Source organism: Pongo pygmaeus, chromosome 5 (genome assembly GCF_028885625.2).
Source record: "Pongo pygmaeus isolate AG05252 chromosome 5, NHGRI_mPonPyg2-v2.0_pri, whole genome shotgun sequence".
In the NCBI taxonomy this organism is placed as follows: domain Eukaryota; kingdom Metazoa; phylum Chordata; class Mammalia; order Primates; family Hominidae; genus Pongo; species Pongo pygmaeus.
The window spans coordinates 139,617,998-139,643,936 of record NC_072378.2 but is presented as its reverse complement, the minus strand read 5'-3'; the positions used below and the strand labels follow the sequence as shown (position 1 = coordinate 139,643,936).

The window sequence follows — 25,939 nt, the reverse complement described above, 5'->3', positions numbered from 1 at the left end:
TTTAGGAGAAAAGAGAACAGAAATGATATAAAAGTTAATTTGCAATTCTTCAATGTTAACAAAGCGGAAGAAGGAAAATTAGATGTTTCACTTTAGAGTTAAAGAAGATTTGAAACTTAATATTGCTTTCAGATTCAAAATTTACATCGAACATTTTAATTACCGTATGTGACACATTTAATGATTGTTCTCAAAAACAAAATAATATCCAGCATATTTGGAAAGATTCCCTTTTATATTCTTGAATGGCTGTAATTGAGCTATGCTATCTTAGTTTCCTTTTTTAAAGCTTTTTGATGAAAGTTTTTTCTCACAAAGAGAAAATTTTTATTGTGATCACTTATATTTACAAAACTTGGTAATATAATTATGTGGTTAATATGCCATGGTTTTTATAGGGAAATATAAGATCTATTGTTCTCCCTTTACCAAACCAGAGAAACACATGATCTGTCTCATCTATCAGTAAACTCAAGGGGCCTTTTCTTCAGGCCATAGCCAAGAGATCAAAATCGTGTGACTGTGTGTTTGTTAGAAATCGCTGCAGTTCATTCACTCAGCAAGAGACCCATCATCTTTAAAACAAGTCTATTCATCACTGACTACAGATTCAAGGCCTTCACAGCACCTGTTCTGAGTAACTATGTACTCACAGCTGAAACCTTTACTCATACATTTATTTTGGGCTGAGCAGCTTTAGCTCTAGAGAACTGAGAAAAAACATCCCACCTACTCTGCACACTAATCTCCTTTAGGTGACCTAATGCTGAGTTCTATAAACCCAGGGTGCATTTAAACAAAATGTTTTGCTTTTTATCCGCAGGAAGAGGCGCTTCAGCGGGCACGTGAGGAAGAAGAGAAAAGGAAGGAAATCACAAGCCATTTCCAGAGTACCCTCACGGACATCCAGGGCCAGATCGAGCAGCAGAGTGAGCGAAATATGAAGCTCTGCCAGGAGAACACAGAGCTTGCAGAAAAGCTGAAAAGCATCATCGATCAGTATGAGCTCAGAGAGGAGGTGAGAACCACATCAAACAACTTAGAACAGTATATAGATCCGGATCTGGGTGCTAAAGGTGGGAACTTGGTTAATAATACAGTTACGGCCAGCCCTCTCAACTGATTAATATTTAGGATTGGATTTCCTTGACTAGCCAAAATGAAGACAGATGGTCTTACAAAATACCTGACTGAAAGTCATATGGGATTTCTTCAAAACTGGCATCACTGCAAAGTAAAGGCAATAAATAGAAAGTGATAGGCTGTGGGCACAGTTTTCCTTGAAAATAATATTTCTCAGCCTTTTAAAAATCCTCTCTGTATAGTCAAAAATAACTCACGCACTCCCTCTTAAGAATTGTCATGTCACCTAAATTAAGAGTCTGTATTCTGGCCGGGCGCGGTGGCTCACGCCTGTAATCCCAGCACTTTGGGAGGCCGAGGCAGGTGGATAAAGAGGTCAGGAGTTCGAAAGCAGCCTGGCCAACATAGTGAAATCCCATCTCTACTAAAAATACAAAAAAAATTAGCCAGACGTGGTGGTGGGTGCCTGTAATCCCAGCTACTCGAGAGGCTGAGGCAGGAGAATCTCTTGAACCCCGGAGGTGGAGGTTGCAGTGAGCTGAGATCACTGCACTCCAGCCCAGGCAACAGTGTGAGACTCTGTCTCAAAAAAAAAAAAAAAAAAAAAAAAAAGAGTCTGAGTCTGTATTCTATGTACCCTACCAGGCCAATAATAGTATTAATAATGTAATCATTGTAATAATAATGATATCATTTATTCAGTGCTTTGTATCAGGCAATGTGCTAAGTGCTGTACTTTACATACCATATGGCATTTAGTTGTCTCAACAATCTTATGCACTAGATAATAATATATTATCCATATCTTATAGATGAGAAGCAGAAGCTAAGAGATTAAACCACTTACAGTCACAAGAGGCAAAAGCCTTTTACTTTGAATAGGTTATATTAGGGGGATGATCAGGTCTTTTGTTATCCCAAATTATATTTTAATATTTAATATATTTTTAAGATTCCAGATACCCTCTCAGGATTTTGATACATCATATTCCTTTCCCTATCCCACCCAAATTTTAAATCTCTGCTTTAAAATGTAACATAACATAGTCAAAGCGGCTCTGTTGGCAACATACTAAGATTTTATCAAGCACAAAACTGAGCCAACAGCATATGGTCGCGGTGGTTAGGTAAATCAAGAAACTCCTCACAGAAAGCCAAAATGCCATGCTACCATTTTATCTCGTCACGAGGATCAATCCCGCTCCAGAATGGAGGTTCAGACTAAAGAAGAAAGGAAGGAATGAAAGGAAAATGTCCATATTCTTCAGAGAGATCTCAGATGGGAATGGGCTGCTATACTAGTTGTATATTCCTGGGACTGGTTCTAAGTAAAGCCCAAGGGTAGAATTCCATGTCCTGTTTCTGACTGGACCTCCCAGTGACCAGGAATTTATCCATCCTGAGGTAGAGTTGGAAGTTTCTCTTCACCAAACTAGTCCAGAGGTCAAAAGGTGTGGCGAGCTCTGCACATTTCCGAATCAATTTCTCTATGACCCTTGGCCTTGTCATCCCCACCAGAGCAACAGAGTAGAATTCAGGGGGACTCAGGCCTCACTCTGAGACCTCGGACCACATGCTGGCACCCCAAGGCTTTCTCACAACGCCAGAGGCAAGAATGCAGAGAATTCATCATGATAAATTGCACAAATGTTGCAATTAAAAGTGGTTTTATATTCACAGAAAGAGCCAAAATACCAAATGATACAACTGTAGCCCCTGTATATTGTATGCTGATACATTATTGTCTGTGCTGTCTAGCATAATAAATAGCATCATATCTAATAATTACCAAATGTAGAAAAATATTGTATGGATCTTTTGGCGTTGACACTGCTGAACTCTGGTGCCTCTACCTTTTATAGCTAGCTTTGTGTGTGTGGTGCAAAGTCGGGGGGAGGGGTTCACCAATTTACAGCTTTAGTATAAAGCTGTAAGTGATGCCAATGCATTTATCCCTCTCTTCTTTTAAATCTTAAAACCTGGAGAATGTGTATTAATGTGAATTATTTTACTTTGCATTTTTAAGCACCAATAATAAACCAAGCTTTCTACGTATACTTTATTTTTCTTAGCATCTGGACAAAATATTTAAACACAGAGAACTGCAGCAGAAGCTGGTGGATGCAAAGCTTGAGCAGGCCCAAGAAATGATGAAGGAAGCAGAGGAGCGACACAAACGAGAAAAGGAATATGTATTTATCATTTTAGTCGTTATGCATATCTGGTCTACCTCAGTGTCAGAGACACTCGGAGCAAGTTGTTTTGTATTTATTCATTTATTTATTTGAGACATAGTCTCGCTCTGTCATTCAGGCTGAAATGCAGTGGCGCGATCTCGGCTCACTGCAACCTCGGCCTCCAGGATTCCAGTGATTCTCCTGCCTCCCGAGTAGCTGGGATTACAGGTGCCCACCACCACGCCAGGCTACTTTTTTTGTATTTTTAGTAGAGACGGGGTTTCACCATGTTGGCCAGGCTGGTCTTAAACTCCTGACCTCAGGTGATCCGCCTTCCTCGGCCTCCCAAAGTGCTGGGATTACAGGTATGAACCATCGCGCCTGGACACAAGTTGTTTTTATAATGGTCAAAGAGCACTAGACTGATGGAGAAAGAGCCCCAGCTTCTATGGAGAACTAAATTAGCCAGCCCAGTCTGAGGCACTGTGTCTACACTACTTTCTACATAAAATATTCAGCCATTCCACACATATTTTTCAAGTGCCTGTTATCTACTAAGCACCGTGTTAGGTGCTGGGACATAGCTGTGAACAAGACAGAGAAGGGGCATCTCCCACTATGGAGATTAGTGTCTAACTGGAAAGAGACAGGCAATAGACAAGCAAACAAGGAAGGGTCATTTCAGACAATAATCACCACTATTAAGGAAGTAAGGAGAAACTGAGAAGGGGCCAAAGAAGGGGATGTACTTTAGATTGAGTGACCAGGAAGTCCTCCTGGAGGGGAGAATGCTTGAGCTAAGCCCTGCCTGATGAGGAGCTGCCACTTGGAGCATTGTCTGCAGCATCTGCAGCAGCAACAAACGCCCTAATGCTGGAACCAGTTTGGTGTGCTCCAGAAACAGGAAAAGGTCAGGGAAGCAAGAGGATGGGGGAGAGGTTCAAAATGAAGTTGGAGAGGTAAGCAGGGGCCGAACTGTGTAGCTTTCTTTGTTGGGCTTAAAAAGTCATTTGGATTTCATTCTAAATACAATGGGAAAGTACTGGGTGCTTCTGCAAAGCAAGTGATGGCATGATCTGCTCTGCATTTTCTAAGATTAATTTGGCTCCTGGATGGAAAATAGACTGCAGAGGGACAAGAGAGCAAGAAGACAGGAGGTTACTATAGCAATCAGATGAAATATGACGATGACTTGGTTTAGGGATATGGCAGCAGAGAAGAGGGGTGGAGATGGATGAAAGTTGTTTTCAATGTGAAATCAACAGACAGTGCTACAGACCTGAAGCTGGTGACAAAGAGAAAAGGAGAAAGTCAAGGATGACTCTTAAGTTTTGGGTTGAGGAAACTGAGTGGCGGTGTTTATTGATATCTCATTAACCCCAAGCACTCCCCAAAAAGCTGTAGGGTCATTCTACAGATGAGAGAATTGAGGCTCCAAGAAGATACGCAACTTGTTAAGGTCGCACGCTGCTGACTGAGCAAGATGTGTTTTGATCTTATGTGCGTCTGTTCCCAAAGCCCACACTCTCTGTGACGGTGCATCACACTCAGATGTGTGTTTCAGAGGTATGAGTTGACGCATGTATCTGTTGCTGGGGTGAGAGAGAGGTAAAACATGGTCCATGGACCAATTATTCAAATTTGGCCATTTCACATTTTGATCTTGAGCTCTTCATTTACCTAAAATCAGACCAGAATCAATTCAATTGATTAGAATAGTAATTTTAAAATAATTTTTCAAACATGGCAACAAAAAGACAAATTTTGGGCAACATAATCTGGTGGACATTGGATAATTTCAAATCAGAAGTCCATGTTCTCTTAAGAAAAAGATTAATTTATGAAATCTATCTACAATCTAGCTCTGAAAGCAAAGAATAAAACGTTCAATTATTATTCACAATCCAAGAGAATAGAAATTCCACCATTGGTGTAATTACCCTCTTGGGTAAAATATGCTTCCCACAGGATATCGGTACTTTGCTATATAACACGAGACATGAAAGAGAAAGAACTAGACAAAGATGCACATGAGAGACATTGGAGAGCAGGTTTGAGACGACCCAGCCTTAGCAAGAAACTAGCACCTGTTTTGGTTCAGCAAAACAGATTTGAGTCAAAGAGAGGGAGCTCATCTCAGTTCTTCCAAGCTAGCCACCTACCTGGGTTGCAGCTCGGGCACCTCATTTTGGAAGCGATGAGATATCAAGTCATCCAGGCAGAATAGGCAGCCACCAGCCTCCCTCGAGGTTGGGGGTCACCCATCACAACAAAGCTGCATAGCCAGCTCACAATAAGCAGGCACAGTGCCACCACTCCCCTCAGATGGCCAGAGGGGACACTGTAGGGCTTCTATTCCACAGCTGCCCCAGTCCTCTCATAGGACCAGTTGGTTGCACTTCTATGAGAATCAATCGTCATTGCACCCTGGGAGGCATAGAGGAACAAATGCAACCCATTTTACAAATGGAGAGGTTGGGTCATGGGAAAAAGACAAACTTAGATGAGGAGAAAGAAGCTCTCCAGTTTTTAAAAATAATGATTTTATTGTTAGTTTTTTTGGTTCTGATTATATAAGTAATACATAGACCTCATGGACTTTTTTTACAATAGGGATAAACTAAAAGTAGGAAATTTTAATCAGCTTATCTTCAAATACAGGAGAAACTTCTTAATTGATAGCCTCCAGACTGACTAGCCAGATTGATCTCTGTGTTCACTATTCTCTCTGTAAAACGCACTGACCGAAGCCCACAGCATGCTGACTTGCAGGTCTACCAAGCCACTCTCTGGAAGGGCTACAAAATTTGCCCCAGTTTAATAAGGTGGAGCTTACCAAGAATCAGCTCTTTGCACAAACCTTTTCTTTCCAATTGCACTTGCTTTTGTGTAAATCAACAGGATGTTACATAAACTGATGAAATATAAGTATGAAAACAAAAAACTGTTTGTGCAAATTATGCTTAGTGCTTTGAAAGAACAAATGCAAGCAAATGGCAAAAAACAACCATCAAACTAGATATGAGTAGCTATAAAAGACTGGGGGGAAGTGGAAAACTCTAGAGAATTATCCAGACAAGCTGCTTCATAAGTATTTTTAGGTTCTAGCACTATTGCTAAACACACACACACACACACACACAAGCCTAACAACCTAGAAATCTTATATGGCACACTGTGGATGTGATTTTTAAAAATAATAATAAAAACTAAACAAAAAACCCTCTGAACTCTAATCAGAAGATCCATACCCAAAACAAAGACCACAGCCTTACCTCAAAATTGATAGACATTCATCTTAAGTTAAAATTACAAGCTTATATATGAATGTGTCATTGTATGCCCAAATCACCTTTCCAATTTAACCCATCAGCTCTCAGGGGCCAGGATTTAGACCAATAGTTCGAACTTCTAACCCATATTTCTCAAAATGTAATCCATAGGCCACCGATATCCATTTTGGGTATTTTCTTTAAGCACAGGATTCAGTCACACTCTTTACTTCCTAAATCATATTATCTGAGAGGCATCTGCATTTTAATATGTTCCGTAGGAGATTCTGATGCATGTTAGAAGCTCTGTGTCAGGAATCAGGGACAAAGACCAAGGACATACATATTTCTTATTGTATCACATGTGCTATGGTGGAGAACAGTGGTCTAGGAGAATGATTCTGGGTGTACTCTAAAGAAACAGTTGTTGGCCGGGCGTGGCGGCTCACGCCCATGATCCCAGCACTTTGGGAGGCCGAGGCGGGCAGATCACGAGGTCAGGAGTTGGAGGCCAGCCTGGCCAACATAGTAAAACCCCGTCTCTACTAAAAAACAAAAATTAGCTGGGCGTGGTGGCAGGTATCTGTAATTCCAGTTACTGAGAAGGCTGAGGCAGGAGAATTGCTTGAACCCAGGAGGCGGAGGTTGCAGGGAGCTGAGGTCACACCACTGCATTCCAGCCTGGGCGACAAAAGAGAAACTCCGTCTCAAAGAAAAAAAAGAAAAAAGGAAAAGAAACAGTTGCTGACAAAAGTGCACCAAGTGGGGATGTTCTGGAGAGGTTCCAGCAGAGGCTGAATGATTGTTGGCCAGGATTGCTAGAGAAGGTTCCAGAATGTGGTGGGAAGTTGAATTTTTTGTTATTCATACTTGAGCTGGAGACTTTTTTTTTTATTATTAAAACCACTAGTTTATAGTTGAGAATCCAACTTTTTTAGACCAATTATTTTCTTAGCTTTCTTTTTCTTCCTTTATTTTTTTAGAAATGGAGTCTCGCTCTGTTGCCCAGGCTAGAGTGCAGCAGTGCCATCATAGCTCATTGCAACCTGGGATTCCTGGGCTCAAGTGATCCTCCTGCCTCAGCCTCTCGAGTTGCTGGGACTGCGGGCATGCACCACCACCCCTGACTAATTTTTGTATTTTTTTTTTTTCAGTGACAAGGTCTCCCTATGTAGCCCAGGCTGTTCTCAAACTCCTGGCCTCCAGCAATCCTCCCAGCTCAGCCTCCCAACGTGCTGGGATTATAGGCATGAGCCACCATGCTGGGCCTGGTTTTTTAAGCTTTCTTAGATTCTTTTCAAAGTTCCAAAAAATTATTCAAGGAGGTTAATGAGCAGGTTGTTAAGTTTTGTAGACAAATTACAGCCAAATAGTAATCTAAAAGGCAAATCTGACCATCTTTACACACACACTCTCTCTTCTCATAGTTGCTGAACCAGGCGGCAGAGTGGAAACTTCAGGCGAAAGTGCTGAAGGAGCAAGAGACAGTCCTGCAGGCTCAGGTGAGGCCAGGTGGACGAGGCATGGGGATGCTGTCCTCACTGCCCCCAGATAAAAAGGCTGGGGCCAAAGGTGGGCAGCAGAAGTCCTCCTATGTGGCAGGGGATGGGGGAATGGGAGTTGGAAATGAATAACAACTTCACATTTATTCGTATTTTTAAGTAAAAATAAAAGCACAATATTATATCTATGAAAAAGAAACGTTCTGCGCCAGCAACATCCAGTCAAAGGTTTGTTGACAGACAATGAATGACAGTACAATGGTCAACAGAGTCAGCCAGTGTCCAGATTCCCATCTAGCGCTTCTTATTTCCACTGTGTTTCGCCTCTCATTGCCCTGTTAAGGTAAGAAGAAAACAAACTGCTCAGATGCACCATCTATGACTGGCGATTCTTAAAATGTCCTCATGTTTTGATATTATTTATCATAAAAAGAAAATGAGGCCGGGCACGGTGGCTCACGCCTGTAACGTCAGCACTTTGGGAGGCCCAGGTGGGCGGATCTCCTGAGGTCAGGAGTTCGAGACCAGCCTGGCCAACATGGTGAAACCCTGTCTCTATTAAAAAAATACAAACATTAGCCAGGCGTGGTAGCATGTGCCTGTAATCCCAGCCACCCAGGAGGCTGAGGCAGGAGAATCACTGGAACTCAGGAGGCGGAGGCTGCAGTGAGCCGAGATCTCACCACTGTACTCCAGCCTGGGCGACAGAGTGAGACTCCATCTCAATTAAAAAAAAAAAAAAAGAAAGAAAAGAAAAGAAAATGAGAAAAATAGTCACCACTCAAGTTTTTATGCCCAGAGGTTGGCCTTGTCAGTGGTGAATGGATAGAAGTGGCAGGCAAGTCAGGAACCATTTTGATTTGGCTGTGTGGCAACTTTTATGTGCTTCTATTAGACTCTGGGGGTTCCTATTTCAGACTCAAAAAAAGGGGGGACCATTCTGGATATTTATGCCACAGCTGACTCTGGAAGAAAGCCAGACCTACCCATCTTCCCCCTACCTGGGGCTCTGCCTGTCCTAAATAATGGTCCCTGTGGGTTCCAGGAGTACCATCCTGCCACAGGCCACAGACTTCCACTGCCCTGGGAAACACCCAAGTGCTAAACAGACTGTGAGGTCACAGGGAGAAATTCACCGAAGGCAAGGAAATCAGAAACCTTCCAAGTTGGGCAGCATTAATTTAAGATTTGCAAATGTTTATATGCTGACAGCTGAGTACTTGTTCATTGTACACACACACACACACACATCGTGTTCATTGTAAAAGAAAAAAGCAAATAAGAAATTTAAAATCACAGATTATACTACTACATAGACAAAAATACAGGGAACATTTTCATATCTAGCCTTCTTAAAGTATATTTCTGCAATGTATATATAGCAAAGCAATAATAAATTATTTTCTCTGGCATGAACTACTCTTGATAATAAAGAAGAATTGTCTTAGTACACTAGATACATAGAGGTTAGAACCATAACGTGTCTGAAGCAAAGGGCCCAGAGTTACAAACTCAAGATCATCCTCGAGGCAGTCACGGAACTCATCACATCATGGTGTAGGATGGGTGGCTGACTGCTGGCTGCCTAGCAGAAGGAAAGGGGGTGTGACCTCAAGGAATCAAGCCAAGGCCTCTAATTCTATCTGTGCCTCATTCACCACACAGAGCCTTGAGGGGAACAATAAATAATACTTGAAGCTGTACACTGTTCACATCATCTGCTACATGCAATCTCTACTCCTCCATGCAAAATGAAGACAATTTACTTGAGCAGAGTAGATTACATTGTTAAACTGTGGGCTACAGAGTGATTCACTCAGCTGGCATCAGAATCGAGGCCTTTAATGACCTGTACAATACAAATATTAAATTTTTGATCTAATTTCCCCCTTATACCCCCTCAAACTTAAAAAACCATCAACCAGGGGTTCTAGATTCGCTGTTGTTCCTCATTCATCCCTGAGTCCAGGCACTGGGTCAGAGTCCTGGCTCTTTGACCGAGAAGCTGTGTGACCCTATGCAACTCACCTAAACCTCTATGGAACTAAATTTCCTTGTCTGCAAAATGAAAATGCTATAATGAATCAATGACCCCAGACTGGAGTCCTGCAACCCCTGAGAGGCCTATGACTTTTCAGTGTTTCCAAAACATCAGCACGTAAGGTAGCAGCTACTATCTAAAATGTAGTTGTGTCTGGTATTACTTCACTTCTTGCTCAGCAACTGCGGATGGAAATTATGCCTATGTTTAAGTTTTTAAAAAGAAAATCAGTTAATGCATATGTAATATATGTAGTTGGTTTTCAAATCATGCATGCAAAGCATTTTGCTCAGTGTCTGGCCCAAAATAAGCATAATTAATTCAACCAATATTTACTGAGCATCTACTAAGTGCTAGGCATGGTTCTAGGTTTGGCGATATAATCATCAATAAGAGAGAGAAAAATCTCTGCTTGACTATTAATTAGTGTATGAACTAATAGTATTATTTCATAGGTAAGGATTTCATATAAGGAAATATGGAAATATGAGAAGGAAATATGAAACAACAGGAGTCTTTTTCTGTTTGTTTGTTTTTGAGATGGAGTCTCACTCTGTCGCCCAGGCTGGAGTGCAGTGGCATGATGTCGGCTCACTGCAAGCTCCACCTCCCGGGTTCAGGCCATTCTCCTGCCTCAGCCTCCCGAGTAGCTGGGACTGCAGGCACCCGCCACCATGCCCGGCTAATTTTTTGTATTTTTAGTACAGACAGGGTTTCACCGTGTTAGCCAGGATGGTCTTGATCTCCTGGCCTCGTGGTCAGCCCACCTCGGCCTCCCAAAGTGCTGGGATTACAGGCGTGAGCCACCGCGCCCGGCCCAACAGGAGTCTTAAGTTGCAAAAAAGTTGAAGAACCGCTGGAAAAGATGATCTCAAGATGCTATTCGGCTGTAGTTCATGAGCATAGAGAACTTCCAGAGCTGAAGAAGCGTGGCCCTAAGCTAAGTTGACCCCGCCTTCTCCATTGCCCGCAGTGTTCCACAGTGCAGGCAGCCTCACTAATTGCAAGAACCCTCCTTTGTCTTTCTTTTTTGTCTCCAAGTTACCTTTGAAATTCCAATAATTACTTAAGCCTCAAGAATAAAATAGAGGTCCTGAATCCCTATGTGTAACCATGTTTAAACAAGCTCCTCATTAAAAAGTATCAACATTATATTTCTAAAACTTCTAAACTTTGAAAACAAACTCTATCACAGATTCTTTTGCATAACACTCCAACACTTCCTTTGGTTTTACACTGTCTTTAAAGGGGTGGGAGTAGCAGGAGGCCAAGGCCAAGGCCCCATTTCTAAGGTCTGGGCAACAGAATTATCAAGGACAGATTGTGTTATTTTCCTAGAGAAGTCACTTTTCAGTCATAAGACAACTGCTGGCCAATTGGGGGCAGGCTTCTCACTTAGGAAAGCGATGTCTGGCTTTCAATTATACAAGCCAAGGCAACAGAATAAATGTCAGAGATGATCGATAGGATACAATTGTCACTACAAAATAGAGTGTTCATTGGATCAACAAGGATGAAGACAGTAGCAGATGTGGGAAGTCAGCAATATCTGATGTGGACACAAAATACTACCCAAGGGGAAAGATGAGTGGGTAAATTGTGGAAAGCATGTAATCAGAGTCTTTAAAGTCTGAAATCCTCCGCATACCTCTACAGGGTGAGAGGAGAGCACTGCTGCACCTGTTCTTGTCATAGGACTTACTCCCAAACCAAATCTCACAAGTTCACCAAGACGATTCCTGGACACAGTTGTTTCCCATCTGTATGAATGTCTGTAATTAAAATTTGGTGCTCAGTGAAAAGACTGTGTTTGTCACTTGGCCCATTTAAAAGTGAAATATTGAGGCAATTTTTGTTGTTCTAATCATAGAAGAGTTTGTTTCTATTTCTGCCTCTGGCAGAGGAAATGCTGTGCATGACCTCTGGATGTCCTTCCCTGGCTCTGTGAAATACCAAAGTGAGACTGGGAATATGACACATGAAACCAAACATGTATCCTGTCAGCACGATAGTGAGAGGGAAGACGCTACCAAACAAATATCCATTTAGTAAACAAGAAGCACAAACATTTAGTAAGTAGGAGAGTGTTAGAGTTATCTGAGAAATCCACAGTTTTTGCCACCAGACAGGTCAAATAGGAAGAAAAGCAAAACGTTAGACTGGTCACTGGAAGGAAGAAATAGGGAATTGTTGTTTAATGTGTATAAAGTTTCCATTTTGCAAGATGGAAAAAGTTCTGGAGATTGGTTGCACCACACTGGAAATATACTTAGCAATTCTGAACTATATGCTTAAAAATGGTTAGGATGGTAACTTTTGTGTTATGTGTATTTTACTACAATTAATTTTTTTAATAGAAGGCAAAAATGAAAACCATAACTAGAAAAAGCACAGAAGAGCTGGTGATGAATCAAGACATTACTTCTCAGAACTCTGGGTGTGTCTGTCTTCTCCACGCTCATGAGCCAGCAACAAGAAAACATAAGAAAAGGAAACAAAATCTTCCCAATTAATACACCACAAAGAACATTCTGCCTTTTTCTTTTTTAAAGCCTTTACTTTGAGACATGATGAAAAACTATAACAGGTACACATGGAAAAGTAAGACATGGTGACAGCCTTACCCAGTTAAGTGAAGACAATCAAACCTGAGGGCTTTTAATGCCTGTTAGCTCATGTTGAGGCTGAAGTCCTGGGGGTGGTTGTTCTTGCTGATTCCAACAAGGCTGCATCTGTGAGATGGACCAGACATGTGCTCACTCCTGCCCTGTCTGTCTGCAGCCTGCAACTACAGGGCTGCAAGAGGGATCGGGAGGACCAGCTCAGGAGACCACAGTGTCTGTGGCCTCTATGTAACTCTGCTAGAGTTACTGATAAGTTGGAAAAAGAATGGGGAGAAATTAAGGAAAAAAGCTAACAAAAGAGGCTGGGTTGAGAATACAAATGAAAAGATTTTGTGATAGAAGGTGACCAGGATCTGCTGGGGGTAGTTGTTCCCACCCTAGGCCAATGGATGATGTACAGGATAGGTAGCCAGTCCCCAAGAGCTAACCCAGGGCACAGTGTCTCAGACCAAGAGGTCTGACCCATTTGTGGGCCCTGAAATTAATTCTGGCCAACAGTGGATTCCAGCCAGTATTTTGGAGAAAAAAAAAAAAAAAAGAAAGAAAAACACAGTTGAACAGAATAGGTCAGAGTGCATTGCACATGATTGGCTGGGTACAGTGGCTCATGCCTGTAATCCCAACACTTTGGGATGTTGAGGCAGAAGGACTGCCATGGTGGCATGTGCCTGTAGTCCTAGCAACTCTGGAGGCTGATGCAGGAGGATCCCTTAAGCCCAGGAGGTTGAGGCTGCAGTGAGCTAGGATCACACAATTGCACTCCAGCCTGGGTGACAGAATCAGACTGTCTCTTAAAAGAAAGAAAAAAAACCCACAGTGAATATTGTCTTATGCACCATGCATGTGTGTGTGTGTATGAGAGAGAGAGTGTGTGTGTGAGAGAGAGTGTGTGTGTCTCTGTGTAAAACCCTAGAGCCCCTTCTTGGCCATGAATTCCTTGATGCCCCTTTACTCTGTCTTCTTTAATCTGTGTGTCAAGGAATCATGAGAAACAAATTTCGGTTCTGTCACATCCTCACAGTACTAATGAGAGATTTCAAAATGATGATCAGCTGTCATTTGGCTTTTCTTTGGATAATCTGTATTCTACCGAAATGATTTATGTTATTGCTGTCTACTGCAGTAAAATCTCTACTACTCCAAATTATTGAGGAAAACCCATTCTAGATAAGCAATTTTCTGGGCTCTAGGGGTTGACTCATACATACTCCCTCTCACACCCACACCCCAAGACTGGAAACTCTCCAATCTGCTAGCTTTCATTCAGGGTGCTTTCTGTACTTTAAAAAAGACAGTCTCACTGATAACACCGGTCGGTGCCTTCCTTCCAGCTGATAACCCAGCCTTCCTGGTCTATCCAGTGCAGCCAGGGCCCTTGTTTATTGATGGATGCTGCAAGTCTGCTTCTTCATACAAAAAAATATGTTGTATGAAAATGTTATACCCATTTGAAGACTTGGGACTATTCTGGACACTCAAGAGTACCAAAGATTCATTTGAAAATTGAGGCTTGACCAATCCGAATCATCCATACTAAATCCTCTCTCATTCAAAACATGCTACCCTAATATTATTTTCAAAGACAAGATTTTATTAATCACTGTCATTAACGATCAAGTATTTACACACTTTCATTCCCTGTGTTGCCCCATTTCCACCCCGAATGCAAGCACTGGAATTAAGGACTTGGCGATACAAATGCTCTTCGCTATGTCTCTATGGTGAGCCACACACTTGGCAAATGCTAATCCATACAATGCTTCTCTGCAAATTAGAAAAAGGCATCTCTTTTTCAAGACTCATTACTTCCATCTGTGGAAAACTGATGTAATAAACTGATTTTGATAAAAAGGGACATTTAACTGCTATTGGCTAGAATGATGTATTCATAAACATACAAAACTCTGATGTCTGAAACAGAAATGGCAACTGCCTAGAGTAGTGTACAACCTGCATCATGGCAATGGCCCTTGTCCGTGTCCAGCCCACATTTCCTTTATCACGTCTTTTCATTTGTCTATTTTTTCTTCCTTCAAGACCAAGTTCCAGGTTCACCTTCTCCATAAACATGTGGCTCACATGATCACCTGCCACGCTCACCTTCTCCGATCAACCACTGTCCTTAACTGACTTGACTTTGTAGCCATTGTCCCATAGTCAAGTTGTCTTCGAGATGGTCTTCCCATTAGAAGTGCAGGTCCCTCAAATGCAGATCCATGTGTTAAATACTTTTGTACATACAGTCCATGCACATAGTACTCAATAAATGTTGATAAAAGTTTTAATATAATGAAATAACATATTTTCTTATTTTTTTTTTTTGGAGACAGAGTTTTGCTCTTGTTGCCCAGGATGGAGTGCAATGGCGTGATCTCGGCTCATTGCAACCCCTGCGTCCTGGGTTCAAGCGATTCTCCTGCCTCAGCATCCCAAGTAGCTGGGATTACAGGTGCCCACCACCATGCCCGGCTAATTTTTGTATTTTAGTAGAGACGGGGTTTCACCATGTTGGCCAGAATGGTCTCAAACTTTTTTTTTTTTTGAGACGGAGTCTCGCTCTGTCGCCCAGGCTGGAGTGCAGTGGCACGATATCTGCTCACTGCAAGCTCCGCCTCCCGGGTTCACGCCATTCTCCTGGTCTCAAACTCTTGACCTCAGGTGATCCATCTGCCTTGGCCTCCCAAAGTGCTGGCATTACAGCCGTAAGCCACTGCGTCCGGACTATTTTTCCATTTTTCTTTAAAGAAGCATTTCAATCATGCTCACTGGCCTAGGTTAATCTTGTAGTAAATAAAATAATTAAACATATTACTAATACTATATTGAGAATTCCTTTAAATAATGAACAATGACATGTTTTCTTCTGGAAGTATTCTGAAAGATCCACTCTTTCCTCTGTTTACAGCTCACTCTCTACTCAGGAAGGTTTGAAGAATTCCAGAGCACACTAACTAAAAGCAACGAGGTGTTTGCCACGTTCAAACAGGAAATGGACAAAGTGAGTATTGCTTATCACCAACAAAATATTGACATTTTCTATTTTGACAGGCAAATTTCCTTTGGTTTCCTTTTTCTCTCACTAAGATATTTTGGTGCATTTCACGAAGTAATGAAATGTTTATAGGTAGGAATGAGGTTTGGGCTGTATTTTTTAATTGGTAAGTATCTAGTGAATTAATCTTAGCGGAGTCCAAAAATTCTAGGTTACATTTTCACTCTGAGAAGAATAGTTCTTTTTCTAACCCATGGATAACTTACAAAAAAAAAAAAAAGACCAGAGCTAGCAATTTAACATTATGGTGTATATACTGAAGTCAAAATACAACCTTCTAAGAATTAAAAAAAAAAAAAAAAAAAAAACTTTTGGCCAGACGCGGTGGCTCACGCCTGTAATCCCAGCACTTTGGGAGGCCGAGGCGTGTGGATCACAAGGTCAGGACTTCGAGACCAGCCTGGCCAAGATGCTAAAACCCCGTCTCTACTAAAAACACAAAAATTAGCCAGGCGTGGTGGCATGCGCCTGTCGTCCCAGCTACTCAGGAGGTTGAGGCAAGAGAATCGCTTGAACCTGGGAGGTGGAGGTTGCAGCGAGTGAGATCACGCCACTGCACTCCAGCCTGGGCAACAGAGCGAGACTCTGTCTCAAAACAAAAACACAAAAAACCAAAAAACTTTTATATAAATATACAAAAGTAGAATGTTAGAATAGGAAATACCACCTTATAAAAACCTTCTTAGAAGAGAATTTAACTTATGTAATGTAATATAACTGACAGAGCCTTGAATGAGAAGATGAAAGCTTGAATTGAATTCTGGTGTGTTCTTACTCATCAAGTGGTCTTACTCATCAATTCACTTAACTTCGTGAATCTAATTTTTTTTTTTTTTGGAGATGGAATTTCGCTCTTGTTGCCCAGGCTGGAGTGCAATGGTGTGATCTTGGCTCACTGCAACCTCTGCCTTCCGGGTTCAAGCAATTCTCCTTGCCTCAGCCTCCCGAGTAGCTGGGATTACAGGCATGCACCACCATGTCCGGTTAATTTTATATTTTTAGTAAAGATGGGGTTTCACCGTGTTGGTCAGGCTGGTCTCGAACTCCTGACCTCATGTGATCCACCCACCGCGGCCTCTCAAAGTGCTGGGATTACTGGCATGAGCCACCATGCCTGGCCTCTAATTTTTTAAATCTATGCAGATACTACTTTCCCTGCCTAACTCACAAGATTGTGAAGTTAAATTAATACATTTTGGAAGGGATTTTAACTTTTTACGCGTATTTTTCAAATATAAGGTGCCAGTATTATAATTCAATGTAATGTTTAAAGCTTGTTCAGTGTCTTCCCAATACAAAATCAGCCATCAGAACTGTGTTTCCGAACAGGGATTGGCATTAATGGTTTTGAAGTGTAGAAAACATCCTCTTAAAATATATTTTTAAAATATTATAATAAATTTTACAATGAGCAACCTGAAGAAGATTGACATTTGTTAAATGTTATAGTTCTCCCACTTCAGAATGGAACTATCCATTTTCTTAATTTTTTTTTGAAATTCTAGCATTTTAAGATTGGAATAAATTAGAACAGAAAAAATGTTTTTCAAAATTATGTAGTTTTAAGAGTGGAATAAATATTAAATCAGGAGTTCTTAATCTTGGGTCCATTTATGGACGTTAGTAGTTGACCTGAGAACTGTCTAGAAATTACAAAAAAAAAATGATGCACATATGCACATTTTTGTGAAGTGTGGTCCCATAGCTTTCACAACATTCTTAAAAAGATTGATGACCTTAAAGTTTACAAACAACTGGCTGGGCGCAGTGGCTCATGCCTGCAATCCCAGCATTTTGGGAGGCTAAGTCGAGTGGATCACTTGAGGTCAGGAGTTCAAGACCGCCTGGCCAACATGGTGAAACCCTATTTCTACTGAAAATACAAAAAATTAGCCGGGTGTGGTGGCAGGCGCCTGTAATCCTAGCTACTCAGGAGGCTGAGGCAGGAGAATCTCTTGAACTCGGGAGGCAGAGTCTGCAGTGAGCCGAGACCACGCCATTGCACTCCAGCCTGGGCAAAAGAGTGAAAAACAAACAAACAACAACAACAAAAAAGAAGAAAACAAAGAAGTTTACAAACTCCAAACTAAATTAAAATATGATCAAAATTTAAAACCTAGCTTGTCTATAGAGCCAGGGGCTGACAGTCTCGGGCCCAGCCTCTGGCCTCTGTGGGTACCCAGCTTCAGGCAGCTTGGCACCAAGCAGCGAGTGCCCAGCTATGTTTCATCCAGGAAAACTGCACCTGAGTACATGCCTCGTTCTCTACTTCATCCAACCAAAGAAGAGATCCTACAAACAAGAATGTGAGTAGCCTCAGGTTCGAAAAAGACAGGCTGCATTTTATTCACTTCTTACTTCCTCGCACCCAGCCCAGGGCCTGGTGACCACCAGACATTCTATATGCTTCATAAATGAAATAAAAGAATGGCAGCCCCGCTATTCTGTTAATTCACCTAAATATTACTCTACCTCTCCGAACTTCGGTTTCCCCATTTATAAAATGGGGGTGAAAATAGAACCTTCCTTGTGGGACTGTTTCAAGGATGAAACAAATAATGCATGTAATCACATTTTGTGAACTCTACCTCCATAAATGTAAAGACCCACTCTTTAATTGTATCAGTGTAAAGACCCACTCTTTACTTGTGTCAGTGTAAAGACCCACTCTTCACTTGTGTCAGTGTAAAGACCCACTCTTTACTTGTGTCAGTGTAAAGACCCACTCTTTACTTGTGTCAGTGTAAAGACCCACTCTTTACTTGTGTCAATGTAAAGACCCACTCTTTAATTGTATAAAGGTAAAGACCTTTATAAATGTAAAGACCCAGAAAATACAGAGACTGCTTTTGTGCAGCTACTTCCCAGATGTGCCCAGATATTATCAACATTTTATTTTTTTTAATTAATCATTATTATTATCATTATTATTATTATTATTGTTATTATACTTTAGGCTCTATGGTACATGTGCACAATGTGCAGGTAAGTTACATATGTATACATGTGCCATGCTGGTGCTCTGCACCCACCAACTCGTCATCTAGCATTAGGTATATCTCCCAATGCTATCCCTCCTCCCTCCCCCCCACCCCACAACAGTCCCCGAAGTGTGATGTTCTCCTTCCTGTGTCCATGTGTTCTCATTGTTCAATTCCCACCTACGAGTGAGAATATGCGGTGTTTGGTTTTTTGTTCTTGCGATAGTTTACTGAGAATGATGATTTCCAATTTCATCCATGTCCCTACAAAGGACATGAACTCATCATTTTTTATGGCTGCATAGTATTCCATGGTGTATATGTGCCACATTTTCTTAATCCAGTCTATCATTGTTGGACATTTGGGTTGGTTCCAAGTCTTTGCTATTGTGAATAATGCCGCAATAAACATACGTGTGCGTGTGTCTTTATAGCAGCATGATTTATAGTCCTTTGGGTATATACCCAGTAATGGGATGGCTGGGTCAAATGGAATTTCTAGTTCTAGATCCCTGAGGAATCGCCACACTGACTTCCACAAGGGTTGAACTAGTTTACAGTCCCACCAACAGTGTAAAAGTGTTCCTATTTCTCCACATCCTCTCCAGCACCTGTTGTTTCCTGACTTTTTAATGATTGCCATTCTAACTGGTGTGAGATGGTATCTCATTGTGGTTTTGATTTGCATTTCTCTGATGGCCAGTGATGGTGAGCATTTTTTCATGTGTTTTTTGGCTGCATAAATGTCTTCATTTTAATGGCTAAAAAGGCCATGCCAGCTTTCCCACTGTGATAGTCTTCCATTCAATACAGTAAATACCCTAAATTACAGGCTTGTTCATGGAACTCCATAAAGATATTCTTCTTTTAAATGAAAGAAAAAGCAGTGACAAAACCATGTGCCCCTAAGTCATTTCCCATTTCTTGAATTGGCTCAGGTGCAAATAAGTTTGCTCACCACTGCCCTAGATTGCTCAGAAATAAATCATGACTCTGCTGCAATCTTCATTCTTGATATTGAACATTTGTTTGCTTCAGCATCTGGTAACAAAAGGGCTTCTCCTGGTCTCACATAAGGAGCTAATAGCTTCCTTGATATATTAACTTTTCAAGATTAACACACACTCACTCTAATTTCTGTAGACAACTAAGAAAATGAAGAAGCTGGAAAAGGACACAGCCACGTGGAAAGCCCGATTTGAGAACTGTAACAAAGCTCTGTTGGACATGATTGAAGAGGTGAGGAAGTTTCTCCCTTAGCTTTAATCCCCTCTGTCTAGTCAAAACATTCAGACTTACGATACAATTATAACCTGGTAATAGTACAAATGGTTATGTGTGAAAAAGAGTTGAATTTGGGGTGGCAGGATGTGACATTTTAAATTGTAATAAGTATAATAAGAGCAAAGGTCATTTAGAATCAGGTCCAGACTCACAAAGAGTTTTGTGACCCTAAGTCACATGCTTACCTGTTGATTCAATAGCTGTACCCAGGGCAGCTGTCCCCTTTAAGGGCTGTGAATTCCTTAAAGGTAGGATGAGTGTCTTATTTTACTTTAAATTTCCCCAGTGTCTGACACATAACAGGTGCTGAAAAAATTAATTAGTTGATTTGAACATACTGCGAGAAGACACCAGCCCAAGCATCCAGTGCATGTGCTATTTTCTAATATAAACAGATATGGAGATATCTTTTTAATTCCTCCAATAGACATTTAAACACTGATCTCATGCCAGGCTCCAAGTAAGTTTTGAGAGTCCAAAGGCAAAGATACATGGCCCCTGACCTGAGAGGTAGGACTTACAGGTGAAGGTCTCTCCATGTATAACGAGTGGGGAAAAAAAGGTCTCAAAGGGACAGAGTAGCTCAGAGGTGAGGTGAAGGAGTGAGATAATTAGGAACATTTTCATGCACAAATAGACATTTCTAGAGGAAGAAATTGAACAGTTTGAGCAGCCAGCATCATGAATTAGTATATGGTGAATTTCTATGGTTATAATTACTGTTCTAACAGTTCTTCTCAAATTGCAACCAATTCCAAAGAGATATTACTCATCAACATAAATCAAATGGCTGCCGGGATTAGCACATAGCCGTTTATTCATAGAATAGATACGGAAGGCACTGCTGAAACCCAAGTCCCAATCCATCTCATTTATCTTTCAAGTCTTGCTTCTACCTTCCAAGTCTCAGAAACAGAAAATTCATCCATAAGATTTGAGAGGCTATGGACCAAAGCAGAAGGAAGCCTGACCATCTTTCTTTCCTAATGAACAGGCTATGGTGATTAAAAATCTACCAGTCTAGTACACAATGACAAAAAAAGAAAAAAAAAAAAAAGGAAGTGATATCCATGACCAAGCGTCTGTTCAGCCCCTACTCTGTGGCCAGGTCCCAGAGCCTAGTAGACAAATTCTGGGACAAATAGTTTTGCTTGTTTCCAGAGACCATCCTGGACATTTTGCTTATGTAATTTCATCTGTGTGTGTATGTGCGTGTGTTTTCACATCACAGAAAGCACTGAGAGCTAAAGAATATGAGTGCTTCGTGATGAAAATTGGGAGGCTAGAGAACCTCTGCCGTGCTTTACAAGAAGAGAGAAACGAACTCTACAAAAAAATCAGAGACGCAAAAATATCTGAAAAGGATGACCAAAGTCAGCACACCTCCGATGAAGAGCCAGAGTCAAACGTCTCTGTGGATCAAGAGATTGACGCAGAGGAGGTTAATAGTGTCCAAACCGCTGTGAAAAATCTGGCCACAGCCTTCATGATAATTCATCATCCAGAGTCAACCCCGCACCAGTCCAAAGAAACCCAACCCGAAATCAGCAGTTCTCAGGAGAGCGGTGACACCACTCTCAAGGAGCCAGAGAAACCCCCTCTGATTCCTTCACGGGATTCAGAGAGTCCCCTGCCTCCCCTAACTCCTCAGGCTGAAGCCGAAGGAGGCAGTGAGGCTGAACCTCCCTCCAAGGCTAGTAATTCTCCTGTCAGGTTGGGAGCAGAAACCCAATGTGAGGGTCTCCCTGTTGGAGCACAGGCTGATCAGCAGTCCTGGAAGCCACAGGCAGAAGCTTCCAGTCAGGCCCCACAGGCTCCCACCGAGGCCTCCCTACAGGAGATGGAGGCAGATGTGCCTGCTCCAGCAAGCACAGCAGAAGAGCACGTTGCAGCCACGGTGCCTGCATGCGAGCCCAGTAGGGAACCCCCACGAGCAGCAGCAGAGGAACTGCCGGTAGGGGCCTCAGCTGGGCCCCAGCCGCGCAACGTGGCTGACACCAATCTGGAAGGCGTCGACTAAGCCTCACTGTGCCTTCAGAGGCCTCTTCCTGCCTCTTTGCATATTCAGCATAACAGATTGTCTTCCGAAAAAGGCATTAAGGGCTAAAGATGTCAAATGGAAGAGAATTAGGATCAAGACATTTTTTAATGTTAGGCAGAACACATTCATTCAGACTTTGCTATTTGTTGTCAATTTATAACTGATTTGAAGGTTTTTCTATTTAACACTGGTTGACAGTATAATTTTCCCAAAGGGCAACAAAACATACAGATAGCAAATTTATATTACTTTTCTGTTAAGATAATACTTAAATTTGTTAATCACCAGTAAGATTTGATATTTAAAGACTTCCACTGCAATATATAAATACTGAAAATGGGATGTTCTGCTTATTTGGATATATAGTTTAATAAGTTCCATAGTAATTTATGGATGCCCAGGTTACATTTAAACTATACATATACATACTATATATGTATGTGTGTATTTATATGTATATATACACGCATGTATAGATGTGTGAATATGTGTTTATATACATATATGCACGTATCTATTTATATGTATATATAAATGCATTATTACACATACATTTCTCTTACCCCTTAATGCATTTTTCTCAATGCAGAATATTTAGATGCTAGTCAAAAAACTGATCTCTTATTTGCACTTGGGACTATGGTTGACTAATGCTCTATAAATCCAAAGAGAGTTCGGACTATAAGTATTTAGGCTATCATTATGTTGGGCAAAAATAAGTAACCCAGTGGTAGATAAATGAATTCAACCAGTTGATCAAATGGCAGAAAAGCAGTTAGACTGCAATCTGTGCAGACAGCATGGACACAAAGATGGCCACAAGGGGCCCAAAACAGAAAAGAGAAACACAAGCTCACCTCTTGCAGCTGCTTCTCCTACACTTCTCAGCCCATTGCTTTGCCACCCCCTCATGTGCCAGGGCATCCCATTCCAGGCTTCCTGCAAGGAAAGGGTTGGAAGTGGGAAAGGGAGCTAGGGATTGAGGGGTTAAGGGACCTCACACTAAGAAGGGGCTGTGCTTTGATCCCCTGCCTCTTGCACTACCAATGTCTCAAGACAGAATATTCATCTCTTGCTGTCAGACCCAGTCTATATTCTAAAAGCTTCTGCTCCTTCCTTCCCAATTTCTCCTTTGCAGCAGGAAATTACACCCAGCCCTCATCACAATTAATGCTAAATAAACCTATTGTTTTTCCAAAACAGAAATCTACACTGGGTCTCAATATCAGTGATGAGGCTTACAAACCAACACGTTTTCTGCCATGAGGATTTCTCTTTAGGCCAGAAGTACAAAACAAAAAACCAATGGATTTTAATCAAAATGATTTGAAATATAGGTGAGGATTCAGGAGAAGGCAAAAGCTAGAAACACTTGGGGTTCTCAACATGAGTATTACATTAACATTGCTTGATGAGAACCTCTAATGCTACAGACAACATAAATTACCTAGGGTAAAGGATAGCTGCAACAATGAAACAGGAAAGAAGAGAGGGAGAGAGAGGAAAGGGAAGGAAGAAAGGAAGGAGGGAGAAGGGAAGAAAGAAACAATGTCAAACCCAACCCTATTTTAAAAGTTGAACTCAAGTAGAAAAATGGATAGAAACAAAATTCTCTAGTACTCATCCAGGAAACCATTCTTCAATGTTGCATGTGGCTGTTTGCCAAGGCACACAAAGTGCTTGTAGGCAGCAACCATATGCTACAAGAATTGTAAACTGCATACAGTTTGTTTGAAGTAGACAGTGAGGATAATAACAAAGTTGCTAGGCAGGAAAAAAAATCAGGAAAAAAGCTTGTCGCTATTTGAGAATCTGTATATTTTTAAAGGCTTAAAATATTATAACCACAGGGTATCCAGCCAAATTCAACATTACTGCAAGTCTTAGAGATTTAAACATTCATTTGATTCAGAGCTAAATATTCACCATAATCCAGGAGGGTCTCCTTCCCCACTGCAGAGGCAGAACGTCCAAGAATGGAGTAAGATTAGTCATAGTAAAGTCTCAGTCTGAATGTTTAGCAAGAGAAACAGGCAGGAGAGGAACCCAAAGGCAGTAAATCAAATATTCTAAAACCCAAAGTTCATTATTTTCATCCAAAAGACTTTCACAGAAACACATTACTCACAGCCATGTATATCTTGGACAGAGTTTCAGATGGAATGACTTGCCTGAAATTTGTAAAGCTTAATATAGGTTTTGGGGGAATTATTTTAATATTCAAAGAATGTTTTATTATAGTCCTTTGTGTTAAAATTTAGCCTTACTAATTATAACAATAACTCATAAAGTTCTAAATTCAGAATGAATATCTGTTCTTTATCAAGTGTATGTAACTATTTTTTAGAAATGCCATCTACTTTCTAGAAACACTAAAGTTATTGTTTTCTAAATTAAATAACTATAATTTATATATCTATTAAAAAGGTACTTCTCTTCCCAAATTCTCTAGTACTCATTTTATTTTTTTAACTTTGACCAATTTTATTTTTATTTTTATTTTTGTTACTTCTATGTTTCAACAATACCTAATGAAAATTATGATTTTATTCTGTAGTTAATTAAGTTTTTGGTCACTAAATAGAATTACGTGTAGTCGACACTTTGAAGACATTGGTGTGTGTGTGTGTGACAGACAGAGAGAGAAAGGGAGGGAGAAATAACAATGAGGCTACAATTAAAAATCACGGAGGCCAGGCATGGTGGCTCACGCCTATAATCCCAGCACTTTGGAAACTAAGGTGGGAGGATCACTTGAGCCCGGGAGTTCAAGACCAGCCTGGGCAACATAGTAAAACCCCCATCTCTACAAAAAAATTTTTTAAAAAATTAGCCAGACATAGTGGCACACGCCTCTGGTCCCAGCCACTTGGGAAGCTGAGGCAGGAGGATCGCTTGAGCCTGGAAGGTTGGGGCTGCAGTGAGCCATGATCATGCCACTGTACTCCAGCCTGGGTGACAGAGTGAGACCCTGTCTCAAAAAAAGAAAAAATGTCACTGAGGCCTACAAGAGAGAAGCACTGGAAACGGAGTGCCCAGGGCTAATAAGAAAACAAAACCCAGACTCCTCTGCCTGGCCCTGCAGTGCTGGTGGACAGTGCTCACCCAGCTGATATGTTTCTCAGTACCAACCTCCCACGAGACCACATTTCCACAGGCTTCTCTGCTGTGCGTCCTCCTGGAGGAAGGGAGGAAGCGTAGAAGGTGCCGATGCACTTTTCCTCTCTCCAGACTTCCTGACTGCTCCAAGAATTTCATCGAACAAGAGTCAAAGAGGCCCAGCTGCTCTGCGTTTTGATTCTTCTCCCTCTCTCAGTCCACACTGACCTGGGAGGGGCTTCTCAAACACCACATTTCCTAGCATGCTGTGAGAAGAGGACTGTGAGCTAAAAAGGGAGAAAAGGTAAGACCTGCCTGTAAGGTTGATTTTGCTCCTTTTGGCCTGGTATTGATGTACACGTTTTAAATACCCCCTTTTTTGAGATTATAAAAGTAACATGTGTTCGTTGTAAAACTGATGCTGCTTTTCAATAAGACCAACAAGAAACAGGAGAGGCAGATGGTTTCAGGACAATTTTCCCAGCCCATTCTCCTCTAACCAGTAGTTAAATCCAGTATTTGGGAAAGTAAAATAATTTAAAATGTAAAGAATTTGCTAATGGAAGATGTGAAATGAAAATAAGGACTCTGGCCTCCGAAGTTCATTCTCATCATAAAGTGGCGAGGAGGGTTTCACAGGCAAGTGGGGCATAAGGGTTCAATTTTCACAAGGTTTAAATAATTTCCATTTCTGAATTTTAGAACTTGAAAATTAAGGTTATCATCCATGAGGGCACTCTGTTGGAACAGAAGCTTTCATGTGATAATAATGAAGATTTTTCT

General features: G+C 41.2%; 1 protein-coding gene and 1 long non-coding RNA gene across 4 annotated transcripts in view; one reads left to right on the top strand and one right to left on the bottom strand.

Annotated features, from left to right (window-relative positions):
- TXLNB (taxilin beta) overlaps positions 1-24,501 on the top strand; it is a 53,411-nt gene extending 28,910 nt beyond the window's left edge. For all 3 annotated transcript variants that reach the window (XM_054492697.2, XM_063666659.1, XM_054492696.2), the window contains exons 5-10: positions 824-1,018; positions 3,156-3,275; positions 7,960-8,034; positions 15,605-15,697; positions 19,876-19,971; positions 21,248-24,501. In XM_054492697.2, coding sequence (XP_054348672.2) covers positions 824-1,018; positions 3,156-3,275; positions 7,960-8,034; positions 15,605-15,697; positions 19,876-19,971; positions 21,248-22,036 — 1,368 coding nt within the window. In that variant the 3' untranslated portion in view covers positions 22,037-24,501. The remainder of the gene's footprint in view (positions 1-823; positions 1,019-3,155; positions 3,276-7,959; positions 8,035-15,604; positions 15,698-19,875; positions 19,972-21,247) is intronic.
- LOC129039192 (uncharacterized) lies at positions 5,116-25,409 on the bottom strand. The gene is made up of 3 exons (XR_008503280.2): positions 25,190-25,409; positions 22,915-22,996; positions 5,116-8,369 (listed from the first exon to the last, which is right to left on the bottom strand). It is a non-coding gene; the product is annotated as an uncharacterized LOC129039192 (long non-coding RNA).
- Positions 25,410-25,939: the final 530 nt, after the last annotated feature.